We start from the raw sequence: 27,584 nt of genomic DNA on the forward strand, positions 1-27,584 counted from the left end.
CTCCTATGATGCTGCTTGGCCTGCTGTGTTCAAGAAGCAGTTTTTCACAGATTTTCCAATAAAATTGTAGCTATCCATACAGGCAATATTTTAAAAAGAACCATGTGGTATTTTCAAACAAATTCAAGACAAATGCAGTTGTTTTGTCAATACATAATATGTACCTACAAATACTTTTCCCAAAACACTTTAATTATATTTGCAACTTCATATGTACCTTTTCTTATTTAAGCAGTTGTAAAAAGAAATAACACAAACATAAATGAAGACAAATAATATACAGCATCCTTTGTGCATTACTGTTTAGATGTTAGCATTTTGAGTTCTTCAACACTTGATCCTAACCAAACAACAGTTTCCAAAATGCATTGTGAGTAACTAGAGCAAAAACAGGAAACGTTACCCTATTGCCGCATTTATGCAGCAGACAGCTGTTAATAGCTTCCTCACTGACCACAGCCTCAGCTGAAAGCAAGACTAATTACACTGTTACCCAGGAGAACTGGTGATGAGATGCATTTAAAAACAGAAACAATTTACAGTATTTACAATATAAAGTTGACTGCTGGATTCCAACAGAAACTTTTAAATTTATAACTTTATATGCATGCATATTCTTGAATAAACTATTAGCAGGAAAACTATGAATATTACTTGCTTATGTTTACCACTGGAAAGTTTATTTCCATTAGTAATTATTTTTCAAATTAGGTGAGATAGATAATGCCACTTACTAACATAATTGTTTTAAGTTCATAATGTTTCATGTAACATTTCATTTGCATCAAAGATAATATTAACATAAACAAAGTCATGACTGCTGAATTTAATAGCTAATAGCTGAAAACATTTTACATAAATTACAGTGGCTCAGTGGCGGTGCAGCATAGTGGCTCAGTGGTTAGCACTGCTGCCTCACAACATCAGGGACCCAGGTTCATTCCACACTTGAGTGACTGTATGGGGTTTCCACATTCTCCTAGTGTCTGCGTGGGTTTCCTCTGGGTGCACTGGTTTCCTTCCACAGTCCAAAAATGTGTAGGTTAGGTTGACTGGCCACGCTAAATTGGCCATAGTGTCCAGGGATATGCAGGCTAGGTGGATTAGCCATGGGGAATGCAGGGTTACAGGAACAGGTTAGGGAGTGGCTCTGGGTGGGACATTCTTCGGAGAGTCGGTATGGACATGATGGGCTGAATGGCCTGCCTCCACACTGTAGGGATTCTAAAACAATTGCTAGAAGCACATGATTGTTAATAGGAGAGTCTGTATTTAATCTTTTTGGGGAATACTCTCCCACCACCTGTATATTGTCAGCCTGCATGTCTAACATCCAGTCATGGATGAAATGCAACCTTCCTTGGCTAAACACTGGGAAAACCAAAGCCACTATTGTCACCAACACAACCAATTCCTCACCATCAAATCCTGTAAATATATCCCTGTCAAAGGCTCTTCCAGCCCCTATCTCAGGCTAAAAGAGACAGAGTGCTTACATTCTGTTTGTGATTATGACCTGAAATATTGACTTTCTTTCTCTCCATAGATGATGTCTGACCTCCTGACTATTTCAAGCAGTTTCTGTTTTCTTTCAAATCTCTAGCTGTCCAAAATATTCTAGTATATGCTCCTATTTCTAACCCCTCAACTCTGGCTCACCCAAAACTTTGCTGCTTGTATCCTAACCTGCTTCTGTCCAACTCACCTATCACTTCTGTCCTCAATGACGCACATCAGCGCCTGATTCTCCTAAACATTGTAACTTAAAATTCTCATCCCTATGTTTAAATTTCTTTGTGGCTTCTCCTCTTGCCAGCTTTGTAACCTTTCTGTCTCTACTACCCTGAGAATTCTTCAATTCTAACATCCAATGCACATCTTCTGCCTTTGCCTTAGCACTAGCCATCCTGACTTCAACCTTTGAGACTGTAAGCTTGACATTCTCTCCACAAATTTCTCTATTGTTTTCTCACCTTAAATACCCTCATCAAAAGTACCTGTTTTGTTACTCTTCCTAATGTCTCCTTCCGTAGTTTGGTAGAAATTTTTGTATGATTACAAGGAAAGACTTTGGCTGCAACATATCAGAAAATTTAATAATTAGTACCCTACAGCCAAATTAAAACAAATTTGTAATTAACTCAGTTCACAATTTCAACCAGACAGAGGTAACGAAGGTAATTTTCAATTTTGGTGTAGGTGAAAAACTGGAAGTATTGAAAGAAAATTCAGATTTAATATACAACATGCAGCTGAATCGATAGCCCTGGCTTTCCACTCACATTGAAGCTGATAGGTACCCTCAAAATAATCAAATTAGCAATAAAAGCAGCATACCTAACACAAAGGAAGATGGTTGTGGTTGTTGCATGTCAGACACCTCAGTTCCAGGACATCATTGCAGGAAATTCTCCGGGTAGTGCTCAGGCCCAGCCAACTTTATCTGCTTCATTAATGGTTTTCCTTCCATCATAAGGTCAAAAATGGGGATTTTCACCAGCATTACACAGTGTTCATAGCTATTTGTGACTCCTCAGATACTGAGGAAGTCCACATCCATATGTAGCAAGACCTGGAAAATATCCAGGCTTGGTCTGATAAACGACATGTAATATTCACGTCATACAAGTGCAAGGCATTGTCCATTTCCAACAAGAGAGAATCTAACCATCACACCTTGACATTTAATGACATTAACATCATTGAATGCTGCTTTATCAAAATCCTTGAGGATACCATTGACCAAAAATTGAACTGAACTTGCCATAGAAGTACTGTGGCTACAACAGTGGTTAGCAGGTCAGAGACATGGAATCCTGCAACAAATAATTCATCTCCTGACTTCTCAATGTTTGTTCTGGGGAGATGCAATGAGCAAGTGAGTAGGCAGCGCAACAGTGCATGGAGGGTTAATCGTGTTAGGAGTTGGGGTTGGTGACAGCAAGTGAGGGAAGAAATTGCAGGCTAGAATGAAAGTGATGATCCTTGGTGGGAGAACTGTACAGTAGCAGAGACAGACTGAGTGTGAGGCATCAGAGAGAAAATTATGGCATTTACTTTGGTGGAGTGGAACAGGATATTGACCTTCTTTCTACAAAGCTATGATTCCTCCAGATGGCAGGAACTGTTCTAACTCAGGTGGCAACGTCAGGTCAGACTGATCTGGCCTGGTGCCATGCTACCACTACTGGTCCTGATGAAGAGGAAGTCCCATAAATGCACCTGCCCATCCCAGCAGGACGTCCAGATCCCTGCTTGCAAAACTGTGTAACAATTTCCCCGTCCACCATGTCCAGGGCAAATGTCAGGTACTGTCCAAACTTACAATGCTTGCCCAGATGCACGTGGGCTTTTAAAGATGGCACAGGCAGTGGGAATACCAATGCTCTGGTTGATATCCACTAGTAAGCGAGTTGTTCTGTGAACGGAGTATATCAAGGTGTGGCTAGAATCGGACATAAGGCACACGGTGGAGCGAAGTAGATAGTTAATGAGATGGGTTGATAAGGTACGGCGAGAAATCTCACTCAGTTTCATGGCAAGAATTACTCCAAAAAACTTGATGCACTCGCACTTAAAACAAAAAATACTTAAGATCCCGCCCATAACATATGGTGCAGATGTATTCGAGTGGAAAGATTCTGTTCAACTATTGTTGATACATAAGAACTGTTAAACCGAACAGTCCGTATTATGGACTAATATGGCACCAAGGCCATTCAACCTATCAAAACTGTGCCAACTCTTTCATTGACCATTTCAGGTAATCCCTAACAATTTTCTCCTTCAAGTATTTGAAAGATTACTATTGAATCTGTACCCGTCACTCTATTGTAAGTGCAATTCACATTTTAACCACTCATTGTGCGAGATATTCTCCCTTGCGTTGCCTCTAGTTTTTTTTTGCCAATTACCTTAAATCTGTGTCCTGTGGATATCACTCCTTCAGCCATTGGAAAGAGTGTCTCCTTACTTAATCTAAATATTTCATGACTTTGAACATGGTATTTCAAATGGTATCATAAGTGACATGAAAATGACGCGTTCTTTAAAGAATATCAGCATTTTCCTGAAAATACAATGAATCTCATGCGGCTGTCCATCACTTGTCCCTCTAAAAATAAGATGAACAGTGGAAGCTACAGTAGTAGTTAACTGGACTGGTATTTAATGTAATATTCTTCGTTCTTTTATGGGTGGGTAACACAGGCAAGATCAGAATTTGTTGCCCATTCCTAACTGCCCTTGGCTAACTGGCTTGCTAGGCTAGTTAAGAGATCAGTTAAAAGTCAACCACATTCTTGTTGGTCTGAAATTGAATGTAGGCTAGGCTAGGTAAAGATGAGAGATTTCCATCCCTAAAGGACATTACTGAACCAGGTATGTTTTCACAATACATTTGACAATGATTTCCTGGTAATCATTACTGAGGCTAACCTTTAGTTCCAGATGCATTAATTGAATTTAAATTGAACCAGCTGCTACAGTACTATTTCAACCTATGTACCCAGGCCTCTGGGTTGTTAGGTTAGTGACATCATTACTACATCATCCAAATCTCTCATAATCAATCTGCTTAGAAATATGTGAGATTCAAAACCAGACCTTCTGTCTCAGAGACAGGGACATTGCCACAAGAGCCCTTAAACCAATACTGAAATGAAATCAAGCCATGTATTCTGCTGGAACCCAGGATTGAACCATGTTATTGTTATATGTAATTGCTTTGTATGCAATCATTCATGCTTTTTCTAAATTATTAACTTCTCCTCGGACAAAAAGTCAAAAAGGATAATCGACAGTATTGAAGTTGTCATACACCCAAAAGATTTTAAAATGTTGTGGATTAGGATAGTTATTTACATTAATTAAACAATTAATCAGAAATTTCCCAGCACATACTGAGAAGTGTTCATTACAAGGATGATTTCAGAAATAAAAACAAAGCACCGCAAATACTGGAAATCTAAAATAAAAACAGGAAGTGTTGGAGAAACTTAGCAAGTCTGGTAGCATCTGCAGAGAAAGAAACAGAGTTAATAGTTCAAGTCCAAAATGACTCTTCTTCAGAATTGAAAAGGACTGGAAAATTGTGCTGTCGACTGAGGGTGTAGAAGAGCAAGTAGAACAGATTGCGAGGGGGCCCAAATCAGAAGATGAAGGCAGTGCTAGTGATGGTAAAGAGTTATAAAATGGATGCAGAAGAAAGTGTGAAAAGAAGAAAATGGACCCACTCTGACGACAGCAAAATCAAAAGGACACAAAAAAGATACATAATGTAAGAAAAGTGGAGTACGGAGACCATGATATGAATTTGTGCAAAAAGCCTAAGAGGAAAACGTGGTGTTGGTCCTCAAGCCTGCATTGCACTTTATTGCAACACGGTAGCAGGCCCTGGATGGAATTGGTAACATGAGAGTAAGGTGATTTATTGAGAGACAAAAAAACACTGCAGATGCTAGAATCCAAGGTAGATAAACAGGAGGCTGGAAGAACACAGAGGGCCAGGCAGCATCTGGAGGAAAGGAGCAGTCAACGTTTCAGGTATTATCCTTCTTCAGGACTGGATGTGGGGGTGGGGGAACTGCTGATAAAGAGGGGCGATGGAAGGGGTAGAGGCAGAATGGTGGTGATAGGTGGACCCTGGTGGTAGGTATGACCTGGTTGGTCAATGGGAGGGTTTACTGAAATGTCAAGGAACTGGAATGTCGGGTCATTCCAGGAAGTTGCTCTGCAAAGCAGTCTCGCCAGTGTAAAGGAGACCACATGATAAGCAATGAACACAGTACACTCGATTAAAAGAAATACAAGCAAAATGCCGGTGTCTTTGGGATCTCAACTATTTGTTGACTTTGCTCTCAACATAGTGGGTTCAGTTTCTCCTTTTTACACCTCCATTTGCATCTCTATTTCCCCTTCACCATCATTAGCATTACCTTTGTTTTTAACTTTGGCCAGTCTCACAATCTGTTCCACTTGCTCCTCTACCACCTCTATCAACAAGATAAAAGCCATCATTTTCCAGCCACTTTCAGTTCTAAAGAAGTCTAACTAGACTACAATGGATAACTCCCTTTCTCTCTCCACAGATGTTACCAGACTGCTGAGTTTCTCCAGAACTTCCTACTTTGATTTGAGCAGCTATGGCCAAAGTAAAACCCAGGAGGAAAACTGTGCATTTGCAACCACTACCTGCCATACAGCGCAGAGATTTTCTCCACCTCAAGTAATTGGGACATCTGCAACATGCCAGTGCACCAATACAACGGATTTATGTGCAAGGAGATAGTAAGAACTGCCGATGCTGGAGTCAGAGATAACACAGTGTGGAGCTGGAGGAACACAGCAGGTCAGGCAGCATCAGAGGAGCAGGAAAGCTGACATTTTGGGTTGGGAGAGATAGCAGGAACTGCAGATGATGGAGAATCTGAGATAACAAGGTGCAGAGCTGGATGAACACAGCAGGCCAAGCAGCATCAGAGGAGCAGGAGAAGAAGGTTCCCGACCCAAAACGTCAGCTTTCCTGTTTCTCTGATGCTGCCTGACCTGTTGTGTTCCTCCAGCTCCACACTGTCTTATCTTTATGTGCAAGGATCTTCTCAAACATGGATAGATAGCTTATGCCATGAATCAAAACCATGCATGAGTTGTTCTGCGATAGTAGGAACTGCAGATGCTGGAGAATCTGAGATAACAAGGTGTAGAGCTGCATGAACACAGCAGACCCTTCAGAAGAAGGGTCTAGGCCCGAAACGTCAGCCTTCCTGCTCCTCTGATGTTGCTTGGCCTGCTGTGTTCATCCAGCTCTACACCTTGTTATCTCATGAATTGTTCTGCAGTGGTTTACAATTTTTTTTAAGAGACGAAATTCTAAAAGATTTGAAATTGGCCTGTAAGCATGAAGGCTTTTCCAAAGAGTTTTTTTTCAAAAAAGTGCCTATGCGTATATTATTTTGCTTTAGCTCCAAATGAAACAGATTGACAATAAAGCAGAGTATATAGAAAGTAGGAAGTACCTGCCAAAGAGTTGGCTCAGCAATCTTTCTGAAGAGAGTTCTCAAGGGATAGCTCCCCAAGTAATGTAGTAGTTCAAGTAAGGCATTTGAACAGATATGCATTTATGAACATACAACAAGCTGTTATGCTGCAAAGGGGGAACTGTTATTTACAACTTGAAAAATGGACCCAATAATGATGGAGATAAAATCAAAAATAGAGAACACAAAGCTCGTATTATTGATGTCCATTGCAGTTAGTCTGAATACTCTCTGGGTCCAATATTCCTCCAATCTAATTTAGACAACCAGTCTGGCCCACCATCAACCCTATTCCAAATCCTAGGTATATACTTAATTATATAAAGGTGGGGTATGCAGTGAAATAAGAGTGGTATTTTATTGCATGTCGTTATCGCCATCAGCTTCAAATCTTCTTCACCAAATAAGCTGTTAACAAAGTATATTAATAGTTCCACTTCCAAGAAGCTTTCCTTTGCTTGTTTCCTTGCAACGTCTCCAATTTATTACACTTGTATTGTTTCAATGTGGCAATGTAGCAAATGTCACTGCTAACAGTAGAAGCCTGGGATATATTTTGGTGACTACACAATATCATGCAATCAGAACACCATGTTCCACAGCACATATTGAAATGTCGTGACTGTAAATTTATGAATTCAGAACATTCATTAGATGGTAGAATACAATTAAACTATTGCCAAATTAGTCAGTCAGTCATTTGATTAGAACCAACTTCTATTAAAATCAACTTTTGCACAATTAAATAGAGTTTAATAATTTGGCATAATAATTTATGCAGTTAACACCATTCTCCTAGATGCTGAATGCTCTGTTAAATCTTTCTCTTTCATGAATTCCATTTTTTCTGAGGTTGAAGCAATTGTCAGATGCTTCCAGTATTTCTTCGGAAGTAGCGTTGTTTCTTTTACACCTTGGCAAACTAAAACATCGTCAGCTATACTGACCATAGATCATAAGATACAGAGGCAGAATTGGGCCAGTTAGCCCATCAAGTCTGCTCCACCAATAGATACGTTACTCAACTCCATTCATCTGCCTTCTCCCTGTAATTTTTGATCCTCTTACACATCGAGAACCAATCTATTTCAGTCTTGTATACACTCAATGATCTGGCCTCTACAGCTTTCTGCAGCAATGGCCACAGATTCACCATCCTCTGGCTGAAGAAATTTCACCACATCTCAGCTTTAAAGTGTCACCCCTTCACTCTGAAGCTGCGCCCTCAGGTGCCAGTCTGTCCTACTAGTGGAAACATTTTCTCCATGTCCACTCTATCCAGGCCTCTCATTATTCTGTAAGTTTCAATGAGGTCCCCCCTCAACCTTCTAAACTCCATTGAGTTCAGGCTGGCAATTGGGTCGAGATTTATATAGGATATCTGGTCGGCATGGATGAGTTGGACCGAAGGGTCTGTTTCCGTGCTAGATCTATATGACTGTAATTTTGTCAGAACCTTCCGAAGTTCTCAATTTAAACTGAGACTTTCAGAGACTTCCAGGTACAGAGGATTTTTTAAATTGGAAAAATATACTTTTATTTTATTGGAGAAATCTTTATGTATACAGTTACTGACGCATTTCTGTACATCTTTGCACATGAATAACAAGCAAACATTGGAATTTGGCTTTCCCTACAATTGCAAAAGAAAAAACTCAAGGCATTTCTTACTTACATAAGATTATATTACATACATTTGCAGCACCAAGAGGGTCTGACAAAGGAAAATTCAATATTCAAGACAATTCCTTCAGACTATGCTTCAATGAAGACTCCACAAGGTTCTTATGCACCACTCCTATCTATGCTGGCATAACGACTGCCTGGCCAGTAGAAAATCTGGACCATTAAACAAAGTAATGTAAAAGAAACTGTATAATTTGAGAGTATAGATATGGATGATAGAAAATAACTGACAATTATCCAGCTTATTTAGGAGCTGATTATTTAAATAATTAACAATTAAACCATTAGTCAAGACACAAAAACTTGCAATTATCTATTTAACAAACAGTACTGTGTCCCTACTCTGCATAGTTCCAACAAGCAGGAATAATAGAAATACAAAACTAAAAATAACCACGCAATTTTCAATAATTAAATGAATTATTGATATGTTAAATAAGATCTGAAGTGAATACAATTCAGGCAATGAAACACAATGTAGATCTTGTAGTTTCAAATGTGAAATATGTGACAAGATTCACAATGAATAACATAAACTGATTTTGCCCACCGGTGGATCAGCAGTAGGGCAGGAATATTTCATGATAATATGAATCTCCCATGAATCTGTTGGAAGTTCATCCAAGGGTGCTCATTTGCTGTGCACTTTTGTGCTGTAAGGTTATTCCTAATAGGTTTACTGCAATTTGGAAAGAAATACACATTTAATTCTATGGCAATTTTTAACATGCTACAGTGAATTGGAATCATGTTCATTCATGAATACTCATCTGAAGGCAGTATTTTCAGCCAAAGACTAGCCATCATCTGAGCTAACTGGCCCTATGGAGAGTTAAAGATGAGCATTATTTTTTGAAGTAGAGAGAGAGTGAGATCTGAAGCAGGAAATCCCTTAAAAGTGTGACATATTCTCTGGATAGGGATAATAGAGATAGTCAATGAAACATCCTCTATATCAAGAACTTCATACAATGCAGCAAAAGATTCACTCAATACACAAAGGTAGTAAAGGTAAGCCATGGCACTCTTGACAATACATTTTCCGCATCACTCATACAACCTTTACGCAACTCATTTGTGTCTCATTTAGAAGTCAGAGCACCCACATTAGCAAAGGGTCATGCCTTTGCAAATAGATCACTAAATGAAGTTGAATGATGCTTTCAATATGTTTCGAGAACAATGAATAGGTAAATTAAACTATCACTAATGTGATTCAGCCAAATTCTTCAGAGGGGTTTCAATTAAAACTTTGGACATTTTCCAGTTTTTGTTACAATGTTAAATGTATGTCAGCTTGGCAGGTTCAACATTATCCATATACGGTACAGAATGGCCTAGCACTGAAGTAGCATAACATGATTTTTATATTTTAAGTTTTAGGGATTGGTTGTTTAGCAACTTAATAAGTTATAGAGAGAAAAGATTTGCTATGTATTGCTACCTGTCATACCAGTTTGAGCCTCCTGGAGTTTCAATGGAAGTTTGTTTGTATTATGAGGGTTTATGACAAGAGAGCAAAAACATTGAAAGACATTAGCTAGCTTTTGGAGTGAGAATAAGAAGGATTGATTTCAGGTTTTAAAAACTCAGAGGTTATAAAGTTTTTGAGCAGTTTGAAGATGACCTGATGGGAGTCTGAGGCAAGTATAGTCTTTCCCAGAAAAATGAGAGTATTCAGAGCAGTTAATGAATAAGTTACTTCAGGAACAGAGAAAGTCTAAGATCCCAGTTATGTAAGTATTCAAGGAAAATACTTTCAGCTCAGAAAAAAGCTGTTAGGTTAAACCTACAGATTGGACAGGAAAGAAAATTCCTCTGGTTCAAGATTAACTGTAAAGTGATGGTGTTAGGGTGTAAATGGGATTTTGTTTTGCTGGGAGTTTTTAAATATCTTAAACTGAGTTATATTTATGTAGCTTGGATGTATTTATTTTATTTATATTTCTTTTGTGTAATAAACATTTATTGTTAAATCTAAGTCTGTAGCCTTGTGTGTTTATGCTTTAAAGAAAGGCAGCCATGTTAAATTAAAACAAAACATATTTATCATGCCAGATTTTATTCTGGGCTCTGATTTGTGCAGTGATATCATCTGCCAGCATCACAACAGTAGACATGCCAAACTCGGTGTTTCATAAATATACAAACTCTTAAAAAGCAAGAAAAGTGGTACAAGACCATAAGGAATAGGAACAGGAGTGGGTCAGTCATTCAGCCCCTTGAGCTTCCTCCACTATTCATAGAATCATAGAATCCCTACAGTGTGGAAATTCAATAGGATCATGACTGATTCAAAATTCTTCAGGCCCAATTTCCTGCTCTTTCCCCGTAACCCTTGATTTCCCTACTGATCGAGAATCTATCTATCTCAGCCTTAAATATCCACAGTGACTCTGGCCTCACAGTTCTTTGTGGCAAGGAGTTCCAAAGGCACACAACCGTCTAAGAGAAGAAATTCCTCCTCATCTTAGTCTTAAATTGGCACCCCTTTATTCTGAGACTATTCTCTCTGCTCCCAGACTCTCCCATGAGGGGAAACATCCCTGTCAAGCCCCTTAAGAATCCTATATGTTGCAATAAGATCACCATTCATTTTCCTAATTCCAATGAGTAAAGTACCAATCCAGAATTTCTACATTTTACAATCATAAATCAAAATAGATTGCTGTTAATAAAACAAAGAACTGTGGATACTGGAAATCTGAAACAAAAACAGAAATTTTGCAGAAACTTAGCAAGTCTAGCAGCATCTGTGGAGAGAAAGTAGAGTTAATATTTCGAGTCCAGTGACCATTCTTCAGACCTGGCCTGCTGAATTTCTCCAGAAATTTCAGTGTATGTGTTGAAGATAGATTGCTTATTGGTTTATAAACCTCATTACAGGCTTGTTAACTGTAACAGGAGGAAACATAAATTTTACTGTAATATAGTTGTCTGGCACTGTACCAATGGGAATTCTCTTATAACTGGACCTTCTGACAGTTTGACACCAGTTGCTGGTCATTTTCAATGCTACTTTCAAGCAGCTATCAGTGAAATTGACAGCTGAACAAGTTTTAATTTAAAAGTCAGCAGCTTGATGTGTATTCTTCTCTTCCAATCACCCATCAATAGTGATCCTGTCAGAAATAACCAGAAAAGTAACACTGATCCTATTCACACCCTCTTCTTATTTACCAACTTCCCATAATATCGGATTTTTGATTTACTGGCATTAACTTCAAAGTACATGCCAGGTAATTGAAATTTTTCTGTACTGTGTTTGAAAATGCTATACCATTTTTTAAAATCTCATGTTATTCTCACACATGTTAAAGAAGGATCCAGCCTCCCACCACAGTCGCTAGTGGGTGAAGCAGGTGCTTCGTGGCATAAAACTCAACTCTTGCTTAATAGATTAATGTTTCAGCTATATTAATTTACAATGGGGTAACTATTATCACCTCCAAATTTGAGTTATTCAATTATCATTATGATAGTTTAATGAACATACAAATGATAACTGTATATAAAGACTCTCTGGCCCATCTAGCCTGTTCAATATAATTGTGATACCTTGACAGAATTTTATGCTTGGATTCCCACTACCCAACCTACTGAAAAGTTGGTGGAGTGTTCATCAGAGCTGCAGTGAGTTGCCCTGCATGCACTTGACGATCATGGGTGTATTCCTTTGGTTCAGTGCGAGACTTCCATCCTTACCTGGGAGGAAGTTCCATCTTTGAGAGTCGCTGGTTAATCAGATGCTCGACAGACATCTGGTCCCAGCATTGCTGTTGGGGACAGTGGTCACTGGGGACTGGTTGCAGTTCATGCAAAGATCATCTCTGCAATGGTTTGGGAGTTTAGCTGGGTTGGGATTTGACTGTGCCAGTCTAGGAGGCATGGCAAAAGGAATGAGGAAGGTGCATGGAGCATTGGAGGAGGGGAAACCTGGGGAAGACCTCTAACGAGTTCCAGGTGCCAGTAGAGGAAGAATCCCATCTTCTCACCAATAACTGAAGAATAGGGCCTGGTAGGTTTTGGCTCTAATCCTGGTTCACTACTGGAACAATTGAGGTGGGCAGGAAAAGACTCTTAAGTGACTAATTGGACTTAATTTGGCTCAAGGGTGGAGAGCTACCCAATGCCTGCCAATGCCATCCACAGATCTGCAGCTGGATCTGTCAGAGAAGGGTGGTGGAAGCAGGAACCTGTAAAGATGTCTAACGCCTTTTTGTCTGTCTGTCGATTTGCCTTAGGGGGGGGGGGGGGGGGGGGAGCGGGTGTAAAATTCTTCAAATAAAATTAACATAAGAAGGGCTGGGCCATGAGAAAAATAGATATTTAGTGAACGGTATACTTGCACTGTCCTTACACCAATTGACAACAATCTGAGTTCTGTAATCGTGTCTTGCAGGAATACATTACTATTGAAATTACATTGAAAGTCCAAAACCATGGTGGCTAAGCCAAAGGGGAACATTTAAACATTAAGAATATGTTGGGAACTGAGAAGTATAATAAGAGAAATTTTCTTATTAAAAAATTGTTTGAAAGTAGAAAAGGTGAAGCAAACTGAACAGAGAGGGCAAGACTATAATGGCTAAACGAGGAGTCAGCAATTGTGGAAAAGTGAAAAAGCAGGAAACGTTTGGTGTGAGAGGAATGAAGAAGCATACTGGAATTTGAAAATTTAGTCAATAATTTTAACTCAGTTTCCTAGGGCTTTTGTTCAAGGTGAATGAGCGACACCAGAGAGAAGTCATAAAAAGAGATTGACGGTTGTCATTTTCACTCTACTCACCAACCCCCACAACAATTGCCAGTGTTTCTCTCATAGGAAATCTTAACTTAACTCATTAAAAAGATCAACAGCCAGCATCAGGAGCTTGCAAAGTTGTTGTCTGGGACCAAGACACAAATTACTAGGCTGAGGCAGGGTCATCCCAGTCTCTGGAGGCAGGATTGAAGAAGAAGGTTGTGAGGGAGACGGCTATTTGATGTGCTGGCAAGTTCCAATCTCTGGCCTATCTTGCTATAGGCAGTGTGGAAATGGAAAACGGTGGGGCAGCCAATTTGCATGATCTGGGTGGATTGGGGATGCCACTGAGTTCTCCTTACGTTAAGGTCAAAGCCCGTGTCAGGAGACAGTTTACGGGAGGCCACTTTTGGATTTCTTTTCCTCCTCTTCCTCAGGAACACAGAGATCAGCAGACCACTGTTGCAACCACAGACCATCATGTGAAAGGGTTTCCCCTAAAATCCTTCAACCCCAACACCATTCTCAGTTATTCACTCAACTCTTTAAGTACAACATATTTCCTGCTTTAATTTAAATTCAATTGGCAAAACTTGAATTGAAAACTACTCTCAGTAATGATTACTATCAATTGCTGTAAAAAACCCATCTGGTTCATGAATGCCCTTTAGGGAGTGAACTCTGCTATCTTCACCCAGTCTGGCCTACATGTGTCTCAAGGCACACAGTAATGTGGCTGACTCTTAAATGGCAAACAACCCAGTTGTATCAAACTATGACAAAATCTACATAAATGGAATGAAACTAGACTGATCACACAGTGTCAGGCCAGAAAATGGAAAGATCAATGGCAAGCCCAGTCCTGTCAACCCTGAATCCTTTCTAACATCTGGATTTTGTGCAAAATTTGGAGAGCTGTCCCACGGAATGGTCAAGGAACAGCCTGACATTGTCATACTCTCAGAATTGTACCTTAAGGACGAAGTCCCAGATATCACCATCATTATTTTTATGCCCATCCTTCTAGGTTATGGGATCATGGATATGGAAGGTCCTGCTAAAGGATCCTTGGCAAGTTGCTACAGTGCACCTTATAGATGGTACACACTACTATCACTGTGCTGCGGTGGAGGGAATGAATGGCAAAGGTGGTAGTTGAAGTGCCAATCAAATGGGCCATTTGTTCCGAAAGGTGTCAATCCTCTTGATAATTAGTGCCGCACTCATCCAGGCAATTGGGGAATAGTCCATCACAATCATGTTTTGTGCTTTGTATATAGTGGACAGCTTTGAGGAGTTAGGAGGCAAGTTACTGCAGAATTTCTGGTCTTTGACCTATTCTTGCAGCCATAGTATGTTTATGACTAGTCTATTTCCGTTTCTTGCCAATGGTAACCCCACCCCCCCCAACCCAGGATGTTGATAATGCAGGATTCAACAAGGGTAATGCCACTGAATGTCAAGTAGAGCTTGTTAGATCCTCTACTGTTGGAGATGGTCATTGCCTGGCATTTGTGTGGCACAAATGTTATTTGATATTGGTTGAAACTATCTGTGCTGTACCTCACTTACCACTCCACAATGAGCTCAACCTACCTACTGAAAGCCTTCCAACTCAATGCCCCAAATGTAGCAATCTTCCTAAGTAAGATTCACAAGCAGATATTCTTCAGATCAAGAAATGAGAAACATGGGATGTCACTAGCAACTTCCAAGTGAGAAATTCCGTGTGTGCTTGTGGAGAGACTCCTCTACAAGCTAAATGGCAGACTAATCACTTCAAACTCAGAAAATGAGGAGGCTATCATTTGGTTTCAAAAATGAATTCAATAAATAATAAATTCCTTGAATTTACTGAAATTTAAATCCACCAGTAGCTGTGGTCTAAGCCTCTGAATTACTATATAGGTTCAGTGGCAATACCACCATGTCAACGTTTCACTTCCCAGGTGTAATCTTCTTGATGCAATAAAGAGTCACAAACTGGCAAACCCATTTGTATCTCCAGAAAATGCAGGGATGATCCCCTGAAGCACAGGCATTCTTGGTGTCTAACCTCCCAAACAGTTCAGTGCTATCTACCCAGATAGTGAAAGGTTTAATTTGGGAATTGTCTCAGCTTATTCTTTTTCCACCAGTCAGGGAAAACAGCCAAACAATATTTTTAACCATCCTTTTGATTACCTTGAATGGACCAGTGATCCACGCTTTCACCCTACAAAGGCAATTATACTAACACTTCAGCCCATAATTGAAATGTTTGGATATGTCATGCTTATCTGCCTATCTTCCCATCTCCTCATGATTGTGAAGCTCTAAGGCGTTCCTGAGCACTTTGATGGAGTCAAGAGGTAAGCTACTGCAGAATTGAAGCAGGGATACATAATCCAACATGGAGAGTTCACCCTCTGTTCAACAAAAACTTTTGTTGGTTACTTTCAGAGGACTGCTTATCTCATGTCCAGAAACTAATTCAAAAGAACTGAAATGACTGAAATTCATTTCACTGTTCTTAGGTAGCAAACAAAAGAAATTACAGCTCTTTTTTCCCAATTATGAAGATATACTGATCATCATTTTCAGAATTTGATGGTACCGCATCAAAGTCTCTTCTGTCTGTGGACACTATACTTAGGACTTTAACTATACACCCAGACTTCTCACTACTTCATGAAAAATGTTATGCATAAAGTTCAAACCTTGATCTGACTGGATCTCAATCGATAATCCATATGAAGTAAAGAACTGGATTAACATTTCTATCTTAGCAGGTTCTCAAGGAAATGTTTCTGAGAACCACATAGCCATATCCATAATAGATAGGACATATGGGTGACCTACTTTTTGACGAGAATTCTCTGTAACTCTCAGATATCGTGTTCACGTCCCATGCACTCACAGCAGTGTTTATATTCGGTCTCATAACTAAAGTCAGAGCTACACCTTGGTCTGTCGTACTCTCAGTCAGGGCTCCTTTCCTTTCAATGAACTCGCACACCCCAATAGTTCCTATGAGTTTACCTTGCAACTTCCAGCAATCTACAGGAAGGTGGCCCCACCCTGTGGGGCACAGGGCTTGCTGAAACCACATCCGGAGTACTGTGTACAATTTTGGTACCCTTATCCAAAGAATGATCTTCTTATTATGGCAACAAAGGTTTACCAGACTGATTCCTTGAATGACAGGACTCGTATGAAGAGAGACTGAATGAATTAGGACTATATTTAATGGAATTTAGAAGACTGAGGGAGAGGATCTCATAAAAACTTATAAATTTCTAGACAGGGAAAACACAGGAAAGATGTTCCAATGATCAGGGAACCCAGAACTAGGGGTCACAGTCTAAGGAAATGGGATAGGTTATTTAGGACAGAGATGAGGAGAAATTTCTTCACCCAGTGAGTAGTGGGCCTGTGGAATTCTCTGCCACAGAAAGCAATTGAGGCCAAAACATTGAATGTTTTCAAAAAGGAGTTAGATATAGTTCTTAGGGCTAAAGGGATCAAAGGATATAGGGAGAAAGTGGGAACAGCACTGAATGATCAGCCATGATCATACTGAATGACAGACCAGGCTCAAAAGGGCCGAATGGCCTACTGTTGCTTCTATTTTCTATGTTTTAAAGTTATAGCCTTGGAAACATTTTGGCTTTTAGACATCATTTTTAACCTCAGCTCCTTCTTTTCTTGTGTGAAGAGATCATCAGGCATTCCTCCTGTGAATCCCAATTTTATATTTGACTGAGATGGGAGAAGCACACTCTCATTCCAGTCACACCATTCCACAGGTCACAAAATAAATTTAGTTGTTTCATTCAGTTCTTGATATGGCCAATTGTATTTTTTCTGTATTATACCGAAAATAAAGAGATCTATCAACCAGGTTTCTTTAATAAACTCAAATGATTTATTTATTATAAAATAAAACTTATTCAACAAAAGTACAAAACTGATAAACACACACACACATAATGCAACATGCAAATTTAATATTTACCCCTCTAAATAACTCGAAACACAAACACACATATCATTGCGCACGTACGCATGCGCACACACACACATCAGGTACAGGGGTTGAGAAATTTCTCTCTACAGAAATTCACTTGGGGAGAGGGGGAACTTTTGTTCACTAACAATTCTTGAAGGCAACGAAGTGTGGAATGTTTAGATGGTTGGTGATTCTGGTCACTACATATGTGAAGTCACCTCTGGAGTCTCAGCAGATGCAGCTTGGTCTGGAAGCAAAGTGTGCAGAAATCTTCCTGACACATTTCACAAGGCCAATGAGGATTCACAAGGGGCTTTTGGAAACAAGAAAGAGATAAGTTGGGTAATCTTTCCTCAGCAGGAGTTTGCTTCCCATCTGAAAACCAAGCAATCTCCAAACAAACACTGTGACAACAAGCAAGCCAAAAAAGCCAAGCAGCTGATTTCTAAGAAGTGAGTCCATGCAATTAGCTTCAATGGAATCTGTGAAATTCACTACACCAGAGTGCGGTGGATGTGTAGATTTATGGAGGTGATAGATTTTTAATTTTTAACGGTCTAAAGGGTTATGGGGAGCATGCAGGAAAGTGGAGTTGAGGTCAAAATGAGATCAGCCATAATCATATTGAATGGTAGAGCAGGCTGGAGGGCTGAATTGCTTACTCCTGCTCCTAGTTCTTATGTTCTTGAATTAGAAGTCATGTGATTTCCCAGAAATGTATTGTTTTCAAAAAAAGGGTTCCTTTTATTGAATGGAACTTGAAATAAATTAATTTTCCACAATTGTTCAAAACTCAAGTCATCAAACAAAAATTTAAATATGAGGCCTCAAACATATATTCATTGCAAATTTGTAAATTCGTATTTACAATTGGTTACTGAGAAGTAACTGTCTAGATTACATACTGCTGTCACCTAAACCAGGGGACAAGGAGCTAGCAAGTCTTCAAAGGTGGCAGCATCTGGATTACTCCCATATTAGAAGCTGGTGAATATAAAAGGTAATTGGATAAAACAGATGAATGCATGGCTAGGAAGTCAGTGCACATATGTGAGATTCAGATTGCTGGAACAATGGAGCTACTTCAATGTGGCAGCATGATGCTCTGGCCTTAAGAGAGAACTAGCCCAAAAAAAGGCAGGCCTGTATATTAAATATTCCTGAATGTAAGGTGTTCAGGAAAGTTAGAGAATAGAAGAAAGGAGCTGGGCTAACAAAACTGATTAAAGAGAAAATACTTTGTTGCAAAGCTAGGTGTGCTAGAGGAGTCAATGAAAGAATCATTGAGGTTAGAACTAATAAATGAAAGTGATAGTATACTACTGAAGTATTCTATTTGCCACCATCTAGTAGAAAACATGCAAAGGGACAAATTTGTAAGGAACTCTTGGAGATATGCAAGATCTACATAACAGTTTTAATGGGTAATCAATTATCCTAATATTGGCTGGGATAGTGATAGTATAAAGGGTAGAGGGTGGAAGAGTTTATGAATTGTGCTCAGGAGAATTTTCCAGATCAATATGTTTCTGGTCAAAGAGGGAGGAAGCGCTGATGGATCTGATTATGAGAAAAGACGTGTGTCAAGTGCCTCAAATGCATTTAAAGGGCAGCAATCATATGAAAAAGGACAAGGAGAAATCCAGAGCAAAAAATAATTAATCAAATGTGGGTGAATTCAGTGGGAAGAATGAATTAGATTCAGGTGAGTTGGAATCAAAGGTTGACAAGCAAAATTTTAAAGGAATAATGGGCTGAGTTCAAGTCTGGGAGTTTAGGTGCACTCAAGGTATATTCCCATCAAAAAAACAGGTAAGACTAATAAATCCAGATCTTCCTGAATGACGATAGATATAGCAAGAAAAATGAGAGAAAGCATCAGTATATGATAAATGACATCAGGCTAATATAATTGAAAATCAGGCTGAATATAGAAAGTTCAGAAGACAAGTGAATAAACAAAAAAGCATGAGAAGAAACTGGCTACAAACATAAAAAGGAATCCTTTCTTAAGTACATAAATAACAAGAAGTTGGAAAAAGGAAAAGTGGGGATAATCTGGGAACAAAAGGGGAATATATGCATGGAGACAGTGATGCAGCCGAGATAATAATACTTTGTACCTGTCTTTACCAAGGAAGAAGATGCTGTCCAAGTCTTAGTGAAAAATGACTAAGTTGAGGCATTGGATAGACTAAACAATGAATTCATCAAGTTCAGACCTCGAACTCTATCCTCCACTTTGAACGCGTATTTTGTCATTTGCTGCTCTTAATCATGCTTTTGCTTTTGGACACAGATATTCATTATTCTGTCTTTCACACTTATCTGAACAAATTTTTTGTGCCTTTACTATAACTATTACCGCTGTCTTTTCCTTTCATTCCATGTGTTTTTTGATATTTAATGCTTTCTGCTCTCAACCCTATCTCAAACCTAACCTTTTGTTCTTTCTGACACCCACCCCAAACATTCAACAGCATGGAATCCATCACATTTCTACCTTCCTTTAGTTCTTAAGAAGAATCACATTTGGCTCAAAATTTCTTCTTCCACAAATGCTGCTAGATTTGCTGAGTTTTTACAGCATTTTCTGTATTTTTGCAGATTTCCAGCATCTGTAATATTTTACTTTTGCTTTATGCAACTATTTTTCAAATTTTATGTAAAGGTCAAATGCCTGACAAACATTGATGGCAAATTTTCTCATACGGTGGCTGAATCAACCTAGATAGTATGCTGATCTGGGTCAGAGATGATTCAGCTATATAAGAACTTCCAATCAACAGCCATGTTAGCATTAAACAGGTTTCTCCCCATCTCTAGAGTGCACTACACTTGAGCATTCCTTTCACTGTTGTACATGTTCCACCCACCTTCAAATGATAAAAGTTTGAATTAAAACATCAATAAGTGAAACAGAGCATATGTATACTTGCACAACAGTTGTTTTGGTAACCAACTGAAAATTTCCTACCACTTTAGATGAGTTATGAGAAGCAGAACACTGGCACTTAAAAGCATACTACTATTTAAAATTAAAATGGCTAAAAACATTGCACAGTAGGATGATAATTGCAGTACTTGTCAAGTCACACAGCACTGAGAAAAATCATTGCCCAAATGATGAGATATCATGCTTCAACTATCTTGCCAATATCGCTTTATGTAAGCCTTTTCTCTTTCACACTAATGAGAATTTATGTCAACTATTTATTATTCCATTTTGACTGCAATTTAGTCCAGCTATATTAAAGTAACATTATACCAGTGAAGAAAAATAATTCTTCAGCTGTTGAGGTGACAAATGAGCCTGGTTTACTCTGTTCATCATTGTAGAAATGGAGAGTGGAAGTAAGGTGGTCACGATAATGAGCGTGGGTTGGAACAGGCTAGGTATTCAGGTTGAAGGATCAGGAAGAATTTCAATGTTCCCGGAGATTATGTATGCAAGAGGTGTATCTGGATACGAATTCTATCAGGATGCATGGAACAGTTGGGTGGCAATTAGAAGCAATAAGGAATTTACAAGAACCAGCGAGTGTGATAGATGGCAGTTTCAGAAAGATAGAAAAACCACCGGCACGGTCAGGTAGATGGATTACCCCTAGGAAAGGTAGGCAGGAAGTGCAGGATGTGGCTATACCCATCTCAAACAAGTATGCTGTTTTGGATACTGTGGGGGATGATGGTCTCTCAGGGGAATAGAGCACTGACAGCCAGGATTCTGGTACCAAGACTGGCTCTACTGTAAAGGGGGGATGCCAGGTTCCACGTGATTGACTGTGATTGGGGACTCTCTAATCAGGGGCATAGACAGACATTCTGCGGCCAACAGCGAGACATCAGAATGGTGAGCTGCCTCCCTGGTGCCAGGGCCAAGGATGTCTCAGAGAGAGTGCAGAATATTCTCAAAGGGGAGAAGGATCAGCAGAAGGTTGTTGTACCATTGGTACCAATGGCAAAGGAAGAGAATGGGACGAGATTCTGCAGAAAGAATGTAGGAAATTAGGCAGAAGTCTGGATTACTCCTGGTACCATGTACTAGTGAGAGTATGAATAGGAGGACAGGGCAGATGAATGTGTGGCTGAGGAGCTGGTGAAGGGGGTAGGGATTCACATTTTTGGATCATTGGAATCTCTTCTGGGGTAGAAGAGACCCGTATAAGAAGGATGGATTGCATCTGAATTGGAAAGGGACCAATATCCTGATGAGGAGGTTTACTAGTGCTACTCAGGAAGCTTTAAACTAGAAAGTGGGGAGGGCCTCAAAGGGATAGTGAGAAAAGAGATAAGCCTGAGGCTGGTACAGTAGAGAAGAGGAACAAGTTAAACATTTAAATGCTGGCAAAATTGTCTTGATGGTAGGAGACAGAGGGTGATGGTGGTGGAGGGTTGTTTCTTGGACCGGAGGTCTGTGACCCGTGATGTGCCACAAGGACTGCTGCTGGATCCACTGCTTTGTCATTTATATAAATGATTTGGATGTGAGTATAGGATGTATGGTTAGCAAGTTTGTAGATGACACCAAAATTGGCGGTCTAGTGACAGTGAAGAAGGTTATCTTAGAGTTCAACGGGACCTTGATCAGATGGGCCAATGGGCTGAAGAGTGGCAGATGGAGTTTAATTTAGATAAATCTGATGTGTCGCATTTTGGTAAGGCAGATCAGAGCAGGATTTACACAGTTAATGTTAAGGCCCTGGGGAGTGTTGCCAAACAGAGAGACCTAGGGTTGCAGGTGAAAGTGGAGTCACAGAGACAGGGTGGCGAAGAAAGCGCTTGCCTTTATTGGTCAGTGAATTGAGTATAGGAGTTGGGATTGTCATGTTGAAACTATACAGAATATTGATGAGGCCAATTTTAGAACACTGCATTCTGTTCTAGTCTCCCTGCTATAGGAAAGATGTTGTCAAACCTGAAAGGGCTCAGAAAAGATTTACAAGCATGTTGCCGGGATTGGAGCTATAGGGAAAGGCCGAATTGGCTGGGACTTTCCTCTGTGGAGTATCGCAGACTGAGGAGTAGCCTTACAGAAGTTTATAAAATCATGAGGGGCATAGCCAAGGTCTTTTCCCCACAGCAGGGGAGTCCAAAACTAGATGGCATAGGTTTAACATGAAAGGGGAAAGATTTAAAAGGGACCTGAGGGGTAACTTTTTCACGCAGAGGATGGTGCACTTATGGAACGATTTGCCAGAGGAAGTGGGGGAGGCTAGTGCTATTATGTCATTTAAAAAGCATCTGGATGGGTACATGAATAGGAAGGCTTTAGAGGGATATGGGTCGAATGTTGGTAAATGAGACTACATCAGTTTAGGATATTTGGTCAGCATGGATGAGTTGGAAGGGTCTGTTTCCGTGCTGTATAACTCTATGACTCAATAAGAGGGCTATCTAGGATATATAGGGCAAGATGGTGGAGTAGTGGTAATGTCATTAGACTAACTATCCAGATATCCAGGTTCTGGAGGCTTGGGTTCAAATTTTGATATGGCAGCTTTTGGGACTGAAATATAATTAATAAATCTTGTGTTGAAAACAAGCTTCAGAAATTGTGGCCATGAAATGTCACTGTAAAATATCTGGTTTACTGATTACTGGAAAAGGAAATCTGCTCTCCTTACCTGGTCTATATCCACAGTAATGAGATAGATCCTTAACTACCCTCTAAAATGGCCTAGCAAGCCACTTTGATCAAGGACAATTAAGTTTGGAAAACATATGGCCTTGTTGATGACACCCAAATTTTTTTTATTTAAATAGAATTAAGTAATAAAAGTGATAAGTTAGATGACTGATGGATTGAAAGAGTGTGTGCTATTTTGCTCTAAATAACTCATTATAAATAAAACCATCTACATTTAAAATAGAAGTGTAAATTCACTGACTCCCCAGCAATGGTCACATTAGAAGAGAATGTGGTCACAGCATTAGTGTTATCTTGTGGTAGCTGGCATCATTGCATGTTTCCTTTAAAAAAACACTTACCTACCCCAGGGCATAAGCACCCTATATAACCTTATAACAAGCTTAATGGTCCATGTATTTTTACAGGAAAAAAATTATTTTGTGGGGTATCAGTGCCTTTAAGAACTAGGTTTCTCTCGGCGTGAATTTCTGATCAAGCACTTAGCTTCCAGCAATGATCAAGAAACCAAGTTGCTGAGGTGTTAAACAATACAATAGCAAAGGATAAACAAGAATTTAATTATAGGGATGGGTAGATTATGGCTGTGACTCCAGTCTCAAGATTTTTACTTTGCAGAACAATTTGACTGTAGACCAAGGATCATCTCCTTCCTGCAGACATCATTTGAAATTTAGTATTCTACCGAAAAGAGTTTAACCTCTTCTTGACTGAAGGATTCCTAACAAAGAGTTTGACTTCTGGGATGGCCAAGCTGACAACAGAAAGAAAGAATTTTAGTGCAAGACTCCACAGTAACTGCAGTACTAGAACCAGTTAAGTTTTGATCCAAGGTATCACAGGCTTAAGGTGATCACATTGCATGTGTTGAACTGGGAATCTACAACAGTAGGACTGTTGGGAGAAATTTGAAGGAACAACCTTGATAGAAGTAGAAGATTCAAGCAATCTCAACCAGTATACAAATCATTAGAACAGATTCAGACCAAGTACTTAATCTTCCAAATTTTGATAAATATCTGACTTAGGTTTTAGAGGGTATAAGGTAAATGGGTGCAGAAGGAAATTTAAGGAGTTTAGTTTAGAACATAAATAATTATGTTCTATATATTTCTAATATAATTGATCATTTAAGATATAGTGTATTATGGATATTTATGATTGTTGATGTTTGTTTAATTAACTCCTTTTGACATAACCATCATGCTTTTATTCTTTTAGTAAATACCTGAGTTTTCAGATTCTAAAAAAAATTACAGAAAGACATTGGTGGTCGCAACTGAGATCAAAAGGTCAATCGAGACATTGCTATTAAAAAATTTGTAATTAATCCTAAAAAAAAATTAAAAGGATAATGTTGCAGAAAAATTAGGTGATGGTCCCAACAATTTAAGGGTTAATACTTAATGAATGAGTTATAGAAATGCAACAATTGAATATTTTAATGGAAAGTTTTTTTAAAGTCAGCTATTGACCAAATTAATTTTGGAGCTTAAACACCAACCTGAACTGAAATTAATTATATTGTAGAGAAAAATTGAGGATTTTTCTATGCTATTGTGTTGCTCAAATCTACTTTACATATGATTAACAGTCATAACCCAATTCAATATACATTCTGTGCAATGGTAGTCTTCCAGGAACTAGAAAAATGTGTGTGTGGGTAGGATTGATGTAGGCATGTGGTTATAGTGTCAAGCTTGAATGTAAAGCTCTTCAAAGTTAATGAGATGTATTTTTACATCCTCAGACAAAACCACTGATTGTGACTGGCAGACTAGGGCTTGCATGGAAATACACTTTTACAGTTTCCTGCTAATTGACAGATGTGCAACAGCCTACAGTAGGTGATGTCAGAGAACAGTTGAACTAAACCTTTGCCCTTGAATGTCACACAATCCTACAGAAATGCTGAGGATTTTATAGATACTGGAACATTTAATCCTACACATTTAGCAGAACCAAGAAATGCAATTCAGGACCAAATTAACAATCAATGTCAGTAGACAGCTGGAACAAATTTTGTAGAACTTTAATATTACTTTTGATTTGTTGTACTTATTTCAATCTATAGATTTATTTCCCATAGATTTTCCATCAGACAAGTTCTTCAACTGTAGTCACCTTCCAGGAAACCCAGCCCACTAAATTGATAGAATTTGCAGGGATGGGATATCTGGCTGAAAGGCAACACTAATGATGGTATCTTATTCTTCGCAGGGAATTAGTGAACAGAGGTCTAAGAACACAAACTCAGTACTCTCTCTTCAGTAACAGAATGCTCTGCCAATCGTCTCCCTCAATTTTATTTCCTTCTTTTCCCCCTTGAATTTTGCTGTATTTGTGTACACCAACACTGAATCCGCTGCTGATAGTGCAATTTCTCCACACATTTGAGCCGTGGCAGTGAGTTTGTGCATGCTATTCACTGTACAGATGCAATATCCACATTTACATTTGCTATCAAAAACGTGAGATAATGGTCGAAAAGTTGGAAACCCCACCAACATTTACTTTAGGTATCCCCAAGACAGTCGTAATACATCAAAAGCTGCATACTTGCACGCCAAACCGGCGTGAATCTGTACCACTTTTTTACCACTTGAACCATTTCTCTTCGTCAAAAATGGGCACCTAAGCATCTTGATCCCAAACTACTGGAATAACGGGTTACTTCAGGAACCAAACAGACCAAAAGACAGAAAATGGGCAAACTGTTATCCATTTGACCATTATTTAAGTAAGTTTAAATGCTTACTTTAATGTCCTGCAATAGCAAGGGCCATGAATAACGATCAACACGTTTGTTTTCTAAAAAAAAGTAATGAAACCACTATTCTGACTTGAAGTAATTTTTGCTTCAAGATGGATTCTTAAGTCTGCGAAAGTTTTAGTTAGGAAAACAATGTTATCGCAACAAAGAGAATAACAGAAAAAAGTCCTCTGAGTGGTTTTTGCACCTTTACACAATACTGAACCTTAATAAGTCTCCCGGGTTTCTTATTCCAAAATCTTGCTCGCATGTATGAAATGGAAGAACGATAACCTACACGACTTGATGTCATACAAGAAGTTATATCGCTGAGAAATATACTTATGGAAGCAACTCCGATATGGTGTTAGGATGATGAACAAGCAATGAAGGAAGAATTCAGTTATTCAGATTATCGAGGGCTCAGAGGCTCCATTGGCAAACATTTTCACGTCAAAAGCACTCTAAATATTAGTCTGTAATACTTCAACATAATATAAATGTTTATTCATTTTGGCTTTCAAAACTGAAGACACAGAAACCATCTGCTGGTGGAGATACCGATGCCAGAATGCATCACTCTAGAATCGTTTAGGTTTAAATTTTAATATAAATCCAAGGTTTAAATAAAAGTGCAGAAAGTTGATCATTTTCAAGCACAGCTAACGTTGTCTTGTACCAACCCTGCAAATAAAATAAAAACCCTGGGATTGCAAGTGTCATTTTGAGCGAATGATCATATTGAAACGTGCCGATAGAAAGTGGAATTGGCTGCACACATACCGTCCCAGTTCCGTTTCGACCTCATAGTAATCTTCCAGGGCGCTTTCTTTGTTGGAGCCGTCGATCCAGTAATCACAGTTCGTTGCAGATCTGGCAACCTGCAACATCGTGGCCGTCTGCCGGAACACACTGACCAGTGAAGCCGAGAAGCAGGCAGCGCGGTGGCCGCAGCAACCTGCACTCCTTCAGTATACGAAGGGGACCACACGCCGAGAAGGGGGTGGCACGCGTGAAGCTCTTTTCCTGCTCGGCAAGTTCCTTTGATTAAAAAAAAAATAACGCGAGCGCGACAAAATTGAAAATAGAACAAGCGATAAGAAGAAGATCCCCAAACTTGTTGGAGCTGCACCTCCGAGTGTGTGCGACTTCACTGGGGTTACTGTAGTACACAGACACCTGCCACTGGAATAACGGCCGTACCGTAATACACGGAGAAAACACGCCGCTGTCAGATGTTACCGTGTAGTTTGTGTATCTCACTTCGACACTGGTAACAACAGTTTGATAAGGGACATTCTCTAGAAGGGTCATTGGACCCGAAATGTTAACTCTGCTCTCTGACCTCAGATGCTGCCCAGACCTGCTGAGTTTTTCCAGCAATTTCTGATTTTGTTTCTGGTTTCCAGTATCCGCAGTTATTTAGGTTTTATTTTGATAAGGGACGTGGCGGTTCAGTGGCCCTCGCACGTGTGAGTCGGTTGGGCGGAATAGGGTCTTATTTTAAATTACGGAATCGGACTGTCTCGCGCTACAAGGTGGTCGAGGGTGCGCGTGGGTAGTGGGCGCTGCGAAAACACCGAGAATGTTCGAGCCGTAACCGGCCGCTCAGCAGGGGCGCGGGATGTGATGGATGCCTCCAGCTGTTCTTCCGGCATGGCCAGGCTCAAATCCCTGATTTCTAAGTAGATTTTCATCATGTGGTGCAGTGGTAGTGTCCCTGC

General features: G+C 39.5%; 1 protein-coding gene across 1 annotated transcript in view; it reads right to left on the minus strand.

The window, feature by feature from the left end:
• camk4 (calcium/calmodulin-dependent protein kinase IV) overlaps positions 1–26,985 on the minus strand; it is a 102,485-nt gene extending 75,500 nt beyond the window's left edge. The window contains exon 1 of the mRNA XM_020529373.2: positions 26,644–26,985. Within this exon, the coding sequence (XP_020384962.1) occupies positions 26,644–26,750 (107 nt within the window). The 5' untranslated portion in view covers positions 26,751–26,985. The remainder of the gene's footprint in view (positions 1–26,643) is intronic.
• Between the last annotated feature and the right edge of the window lie 599 nt (positions 26,986–27,584).

This window comes from Rhincodon typus, chromosome 3, assembly GCF_021869965.1.
Source record: "Rhincodon typus isolate 14 chromosome 3, sRhiTyp1.1, whole genome shotgun sequence".
NCBI classification, from domain to species: domain Eukaryota; kingdom Metazoa; phylum Chordata; class Chondrichthyes; order Orectolobiformes; family Rhincodontidae; genus Rhincodon; species Rhincodon typus.